Source organism: Gekko japonicus, unplaced genomic scaffold, assembly GCF_001447785.1.
Source record: "Gekko japonicus isolate JY-2015 unplaced genomic scaffold, Gekko_japonicus_V1.1 scaffold18, whole genome shotgun sequence".
Lineage (NCBI taxonomy): Eukaryota > Metazoa > Chordata > Lepidosauria > Squamata > Gekkonidae > Gekko > Gekko japonicus.
The window spans coordinates 553,365-561,895 of NW_015170275.1; the positions used below are offsets into that span (position 1 = coordinate 553,365).

At 52.1% G+C, this 8,531-nt stretch overlaps 1 protein-coding gene across 1 annotated transcript; it reads left to right on the plus strand.

Moving 5' to 3' along the window:
- Positions 1 to 5,991: 5,991 nt before the first annotated feature.
- Positions 5,992 to 8,217, plus strand: LOC107115847 (uncharacterized protein K02A2.6-like; the record flags this gene model as incomplete). The annotated part of the gene is made up of 3 exons (XM_015417611.1): positions 5,992 to 6,867; positions 6,976 to 7,445; positions 7,605 to 8,217. Coding segments are annotated over 3 exons (1,959 nt in total), but the record flags the coding sequence as incomplete, so codon positions are not given.
- Between the last annotated feature and the right edge of the window lie 314 nt (positions 8,218 to 8,531).

Sequence of the window (8,531 nt, forward strand, 5' to 3'; positions counted from 1 at the left end):
AAGCTGGGCCCATAATACCATGCTCAGACAACCTATTCAGTTTTCCATCTGTGGTTACAAAAATAGTCCTTACGGACACACAAGAAGCCCAAAGGCTGGTGGTGCAATCAGCCTTTATTATCTGTCAATAAAAACAGACTTGAAACATTCAGAAAACTCATTCATTTTCACTTTCACATGACAAGTTCTCACAGTGTTAGAGGTTCCCCTGACAGCTTGGTAATGCCACTGGAAGAGTGGTAGGTTCTTGTTGCATAAGGAATTAAGTACCTTTTATCAGTTTCCTAGGTAATGATTGCTCAGTGATACACAGGCACCACTCTGGGCAACATCAATCACAACATCCTTTCACTTCATTTAACTCACCGCCCTGCCAGTTTGATGTATGTAGCCTGTCTGAAGGCCTCCATGCACCAGCTTGAAAACAGGGTGCAAACAAGCACTATTTTCTTGAAATGTCTGGGGGGGGGGGGATTACATGAGAAACTATAAGGGCTGAATCTCAGTATATTGACATTCTGTATGTTGAAAGTACCATCCAGTTGCAGCTGACTTATGGCTACCCCAACAAAGGGCTTTCAAGGCAAGTGAGAAGCCCTGGTGGTTTACTATTGCCTTCCTATACAGCCTTCCTTGGTGGTCTTCTTTCCAAGTACTGTCTCTGCTTAGCTTTTGAGATCTGATGTGCCACCTTCCCTCCCAATGGGACTTTAGTTACAGGTAAATATGCTTCATTGATTTAACTAGGAACTGATCACATCTAACTTCAGTTGAATTGAAAACAGCACATGAAGCCCTAACCTGGATAGCCCAGGCAAGTCCGATCTCGCCAGATCTCAGAAGCCAATCAGGGTTGACTCTCGCACCTTCTTGGATGGGAGACCTCCTCAGAATACCAGCAGTTGGGAGGTGGGGGCAGGCTTTATTCAGCCACCTCTCTGAATATCCTCCAGGCCCCCAGTAGGGGGTCAGTCACCAGAGGTCGCCATGACTTTCAGGTGCACACATGTGCACACACATGAAAAAACACATGAAATTCAGCACTACTAATTTCAAAAAATGGAATGTCAACAAGCTTAAACTGTAGACATTCCAATAGGGCAGGGGTCCCCAACCATTGCTAGCCTTATGGACACCTTTTGCGTGCTGACTCGGGGCGGTGGGCACAACCACAAGATGGCTGCTGCAGGAGGCAGAGCTGACCACAGAAAGTCACGGAGTGCAGTTATGGGTACCCCAATAGTGACCCTTCAACATCTTGGGCAGATGCTCTGTTTAACAGTTCACCTTCTAAAATGAACTTATTGTTTAAAAACATGTTCTTGCATACGCACAGCTTATCAGAAGCCCTGCTGGGCAAAGGCCCCACCAACTTTTAAAAACATTTGGTGGGTGCCAGGAAAGGTGTCAGTGGGCATTGTGGCACCCATGGGCACCAAGTTGGGTACCCCCGCAATAGGGCCAAAGGTCACAGGTCACACCTCTTTCCCACAATCAGAGTGAAAGGGGAGGGGGGACCCCTTTTTCTGCAGTTTGATTGTCCAACTGTTCCTTCTATTCAAAAGCAAATAAGATGATTAACTGAAAGATTTGTTCTTGCACAACTAAGAACTGCACCCTGTTTTCCAACTTGTTCTGTTCGCACATGGATGACAGAGATCAAAGATGCAGGTCAGGCAAGGCAAGACTCTTAGCTGATTCCCCCTGTTCCTTAGAGGGGGGAAAATAAGGGGCAAAGCAACTCTAATTGCTGCTCAAACTCTCCTTCAAATCAGACTGACTGGTGTTTCACAAATGATTCCTAGGCATCAGTCGCCAAGGTCTGAGCATTACTAAGGAGCTGGGCCCAGGAGAAGGATACAGCAGCGGGGAAATAATATCTACATCATTTCTTTCACGTTCCTCACAAGCTTCATCTTTACATTAAAGCAAATATATCATATTGTTGGAGTCCTGCTTTCTTTGATTTTGCCAGTAAAAACCCAAGCCTTCTTCTGTCAGACCCCCAATACAGTCACTTCTCTCAGCTGCACAACTGAATGAGATAAACTGATCAGGAAAAGACAAGTGATTCTGACAGTCTTCTAAATGGTAGGGATTGTCTCTGCAATAACATGTCCCTGATAGTGGCCATCGGCTGCTCTTCCTATTTGTTATCAGAGCCCCCCAAAGTATCCATGACAGTCTTGACTATGGAGATTACATACACATATAGCATCCTCGTGGAGGGACGGTTCCCTGAGGTACTTAAGGAAGCGATGGTCCGCCCTCTCCTGAAAAAACCAACTTTAGACCCGACCGAATTGGCCAACTATCGGCCGGTGTCTAATTTGCCCTATTTGGGCAAACTGATCGAGAGGGCAGTGGCGGCACAGCTTCAGGGCTTTCTGGATGACGCTTCTGTCCTGGATCCACTCCAGTCCAGCTTTCGCCCTGGTCATGGGACGGAGACGGCGCTGGTTGCCCTTACTGACAACCTCCGGAGGCATTTGGATCGAGGTGGTGTGGCGGCACTGGTGTTGTTAGATCTGTCGGCTGCGTTCGATACGGTCGACCACCAGTTGTTGACCCACCGCCTCGCCGACGTGGGGATACAGGGGCTTGCCCTTCAATGACTTGCCTCTTTTCTCCAAGGTCAGGGACAGAGAGTGGTAATAGGGGAACAGCAGTCCCAGAGGCACCCGCTTGAATGTGGTGTGCCTCAGGGGGCAGTGCTTTCCCCGATGCTCTTCAACATCTATATGCGCCCTCTCGCCCAGGTTGCCAGGAGGTATTGGCTGGGTTGTCATCAGTATGCAGATGACACCCAACTCCATCTGATGTTGGGCGGCCAGTCGGGCTCCGACCCAGAAGATCTGCACCAGGGATTACAGGCTGTGGCTGAGTGGCTCAGGCTGAGCCGGCTGAAACTAAACCCAGCTAAGACGGAGGTCCTGGGCCTGAGTCGGAATGGTTTGGGGTTGGGGCTCCCTCTCCCGACCTTCGATGGGGTGCCTTTGGTGCCTGCGTCGGAGGTTAGGAGCTTGGGAGTGCTCCTGGATTCCTCCTTAACAATGGAGGCCCAGGTAGCAGCCACTGCCAGGTCTGCATTTTACCATCTGAGACAGGCTCGGCAGTTGGCCCCCTTCCTCGCCCGCGAAGACCTGGCTACAGTGATCCATGCGACGGTCACCTCAAGGCTAGACCACTGTAACGCTCTCTACATGGGGCTGCCTTTGTCGCTGATCCGGAAGCTGCAGCTAGTGCAGAATGCGGCAGCTAGGCTGCTGATGGGCCTCCCCAGGTGGGAGCACATCAAGCCTGGGTTGAAGGCGCTGCACTGGCTGCCAATAGCATGCCGAGTCCACTTCAAAGTGCTGGTACTCACCTTTAAAGCCCTATATGGCCTGGGTCCGACCTACCTGAGGGACCGCCTTTCCCCGTATATACCCCCAAGAGCACTTCGGTCGGGGACCCAGAACCGGTTGGTGGTGCTGGGTCCCCGAGAGGTAAAGTTTGCTGCGACAATCTTTCTCAATGGCGGCCCCTACCTGGTGGAATGAGCTCCCGGAGGAGATCAGGGCCCTGTGGGACCTTATGCAGTTCCGCAGGGCCTGCAAGACAGAGCTCTTCCACCAGGCTTTCACGTAGGGGCTGCCGCTGTTACCACCACCACCAACGGTGGCAATACCATCGAGGTCGGGAGTGCCCTTGGAAACTTAGCAGTAATAAGAACTATGCGACAATGAGAACAGCGGACTGGGTCGGACTACCTATTGGACAATGATACCCCAATTGGGGTTGCTGGAAGATACTACTATAACAACTTAAGACCATCTTGACAATGGAAGCACTTTATTGTTAATTGTAATGTTTTGGTTATGATCTCTGCCTGTTGAATGGAGCCAGCCCACCTCCCAACAGCAAAAGGAAACAGGGGAGCAAGATAGGGTGGGTGGGCCAAGTCACTCTTCAAACATAGTGCAGGGACACTACAAAGCATTAGTGATGCCGTGATTACTGTCAGCACTTGTTAAAATGCCTTTAGAATAAGAGGAATGCTGTGTGCTTGCTTGTAATTCGATGTATTATAGAAAAGCCATACTGACAGTAGGTTTGGATTGTGAACATACGTTTTAGGGTTTGGATCCTATGACATTGTTCCCCTCACCCTTTTCTCCAGCCACTGAGGAGGCTTTTCTCCACTGTGCTTTGCTCCCTTCACCACGAGCACTTCCACATGTGTAAGATCAATGTTTTTCAAGAGACGCTGGCACAAGCAGGAGTGCTAGCAGCAGAGGAAGGAAGCTCGACTGCAAAAAAACACCGTGGTAGCAGCCAGCGAGAAACACAAAGGAAACAATGCCACAGGATCCAAGCTGTAATGTATTGAAACAATTACATGAATCACCTCATAGGACTCCTATGTTAAGCTTCGAGCCAGACCAGGGCTCCTCTGAGCGAACTTCCTATTGGTCGCTTCGTAACAGCGACCAATCAGAACGATACCATTCCCTAGGAGGGAAAGACTCCCATTGGTCCTTAACTAAGCAATCTCATTGGTTGTTAATTGTAAATAGGCGTGGCTACATTAGCCCGGTTATGTTTAAAAGGAGCATAAGCTCCCACTGTTTTCTGTTCTGGTTTCTTACTGAGTTGAGTGCTTGTTCGTTACTTCCAATAAAGCTGAATCACTTGCTGAATCACTCTAAGAGTCCTTTGTTAGTGCGATCTAACAATTGGCGACGAGGATGGGATGTTAGAGCAGGTAGGCAGCCCTGCGGACATCCACACTTCGGACTCGGAAGAAAGCGAGCAGAGCACAGCAGCCGATCCGGCGGAGGCGCCACCAGCTCCGGTGCCCAAGTCTCCCACGATGGCTGGAAGCCAGAAGTTCGAGTGCTTCGAACCTTCCTCAGAAGACTGGACTCATACCTATCCAGGTTCGAGTTCCATCTGGAGACACACGACATTACAGACGAGGCCAAGAAACGGGCGTGCCTCCTGAGTTCCTGCGGGAAGGGGACCTTCGACATAGCCAGGTCGTTGGTGGCCCCAACTAATATAAAGTCTGTCACCTACGCTGACATCACTGAGAAGCTTAAGGCTCACTATTCTCCACAACCGTCGGAGATCGCCTGCCGGCACGCGTTTTACAAGCGGAGCCAGGCCGGAGGCGAGACCATCGCGGATTTCGTGGCGGCCCTTCGCAAAGCCGCACGGCCGTGCAACTTCCATGACGTGGAAGAAGCCCTCCGAGACCGTCTTGTGTGCGGCCTCAGAGACGAGAAGCTACAACAAAGGCTGTTCGCCCGTACCACTCTGACCTGGGCAGTGGCCTACGAAGAGGCCTTGGCCGCAGAAGCAGCGGATAGGTCCACGAAGGAGGTCCGCCAGCGGATGGCAGAGCACAGCGTCCACTCGCAGCGGGACAGCGAGAGCGAGGAAGCAGACGATGACGTCAACGCGGTTCGAGGCAAGCGGACCCCAGCGAAGACTACCAACGTCAAGCCTTGCTCCGGTTGTGGCGGGAAACACCAGCGCGACTCCTGTTGGGCCCGGGATGTCGACTGCAGAGCCTGTGGACGGCGTGGTCATCAGGCCAGAGTCTGCAGATCGGCACGGAAGGATCCCTCACCTACCAGCAGGTCGGCACAAAGGAATACCCCCGCAAATTCCCGAAGCAGCAAGCAGCGTTTCCCGGCATCGGAAGCAAGCTGCCAGACTACAACGACCCGGACAAGCGCATCGGCTGTAAACCGCACCAGTTGCCAAGGGAAGATCACCGTGACCCCACTCCTCGACGGCAGACCATGCACTATGGAGGTGGACTCCGGCTCTTCTGTAACGGTGATTTCTGCAGCATCCTGGCAACAGCTGTTTCCGACCAGAAGCAGACGGCGGCTCCAGCCTGCGGAGACCAGAGTGTCCGACTTCCAGGGCAACCGGATTCCCCTGGCCGGAAGAGACACTGTACATGTTGAGTATAAGGGGAAATGTGTTAAACTGTCATGTCTTATTGCTGAGGGAGACCGGGTCAACCTGCTGGGGTTGGACTGGTTTGAGCCATTGGGCATTGGTATTTCAGGGATTAACAAATTGCTTGAGAATAAATGGGATATGATGTATGACCTGTTCCCTGATGTGTTTGCAGAGGGTCTGGGGCGGTACAAAGGGCCCCCGGTTGCTTTTGAACTTGACCCATCTGTAAAGCCGATCAGACTGAAATATCGGAAGGTTCCAATTCCCCTCAGGCCTAAAGTAGAGAGGGAAATTGATAAACTCGTGGAACAAGGAATTTTGGAACCTGTTCCTCACAGCAAGTGGGAGACGCCTATAGTAACACCAGTTAAGCCTGATGGGTCCATACGCTTATGCGCAGACTATAAATGCACCCTTAACAAGGCGTTACAACAACACTCCTATCCCGTCCCGGTTATTAGCCACATCCTGGCTTCATTGGGGGGCGGAAAGATCTTTGCCAAATTAGACTTGGCACAGGCATACCAGCAGTTGCCTGTCACTCCTGAGGCTGCAGAGGCTCAGACTATTGTTACCCATAGGGGGGCTTTTAAGGTGAATCGCCTACAGTTCGGGGTAAATGTGGCGCCCGGCATCTTTCAGGGCCTGATGGAGCAACTCTTGAGGGGGGTACCAGGGACGGTGCCCTACTTCGACGACGTGTTAATTGCGGGGAGGTCTGAAAATGAGTTGATGGACCGGGTGAAGGAGGTCTTGAAGCGTTTCCAAAACGCTGGGCTCAGAGTAAAACGTTCAAAATGTACACTGGGAGTTAGCAGTGTAGAGTTCTTGGGGTTCAGGATTGATGCAGACGGGGTGCACCCCACTACTGACAAGGTGACTGCAATCCGAGACGCCCCCAGGCCGGTGAGTAAGAAGGAGCTCCAATCATTTTTAGGACTCCTCAATTTTTATCATGCGTTTTTACCGCATAAGGCATCAGTGGCGGCCCCTTTGCACGCACTTTTGCATAAGGAGGCGAAATGGAAGTGGGGACAGGCCGAAGAAAGGGCTTTCGTGGGGGTTAAGGAGCTGTTGGTGTCTAATGACGTGCTGACGCATTATGATGACCAGAAGCTCCTGGTGTTAGCTGCGGACGCTTCACCGTTTGGAATTGGCGCGGTTTTGAGCCACCTGATGCCTGATGGGAGCGAGGCGCCAATCGCTTTTTACTCAAGATCTCTTTCTGAGGCAGAAAGGAACTATGCCCAGATTGACAAGGAGGGTCTGGCTTTAGTAGCGGCTGTCAAAAAGTTCCATGACTTTATTTTTGGCAGGCGATTTTTGCTGGTCACTGACCAAAAGCCGCTACTGGGGATTTTTGCACCCGATAAGCAACTGCCGAATATCATGTCCCCGCGCATGCTTAGATGGGCGCTCTTTTTGCAGGCGTACGATTATGACCTTGAACACCGGCCTGGGAAGGCAATCGGACATGCGGACGCCCTCAGCCGCTGCCCATTGCCCTGTGCGGGACCCGACCCTGCTCCTGCTTGTGAGGTCTTGGCACTGGACGAACTCCCTCAGGCTCCTGTATCGTCCAGGGACATTGCTGCACACACGGCTAAAGATAGCGTGCTGTCCCGTGTTTTAAACTGGGTTTGGAGGGGGTGGCCAGTTGGGAGTGTTGAACCTGAATTTGGACCCTACAAATGCCGCCAAAGTGAACTGTCCATTTCTAAGGGCTGTGTTTTATGGGGCAACAGGGTGGTGGTCCCTGACAAGCTCAGGAACAGAGTTCTAGAATCTCTGCACGAGGGGCACCCTGGAATGGTGCACACCAAAGCGTTGGCCAGGGGGTATGTCTGGTGGCCTGGGCTGGATAAAGAGATTGAGGATTGGGTTCGCGTGTGTTCCCAGTGTCAGCAAGTCAGGCCGGAACCCCCACAAGCTCCGCCTCAGAGGTGGGAGTCTTCAGGGAAACCCTGGGCCAGATTGCATCTGGATTTCGCTGGCCCGTTCCAGGGGAACATGTTTCTCATAGTAGTGGATGCAATGTCTAAATGGTTAGAGGTTGTGCGCATGAAAACAACCACTTCACTAGCCGTGATCCATGCGCTCCGCCATCTTTTCGCCACGCACGGGTTGCCTGACGTCCTCGTCAGTGACAACGGGCCTCAATTTGTCTCTGAGGAGTTTAAGCAGTTCCTCACGAGTAATGGCATCCGCCAAATGACTTCGGCCCCCTTCCATCCGGCATCTAATGGCCAGGCCGAACGGATGGTAAGGACGGCAAAAGAGGCCCTAGGGAAAATGAACGAAGGTGACTGGAGCCAAAGGCTGGGTGCTTTCCTCTTCTCCGACGGCTGAATTCCCTGATGTTGAGTGGAGACCCCCAGAGCAGGCGGTGAGTACCGAAAGGCCCGGTACTGTCCCCGAGTCAGGGCAGACCCCTGGGTGCGGGGCTGAAACCCCAGTAAAGTTTGTGCCTGAACCAGGCTGTAGTGAACCCCACAGTGACTCACAACCTTGTGTGCCCATAGAGCCTGCACCGCTTCGCAGGTCTCAGCGTACGCGGCAGATGCCGACTT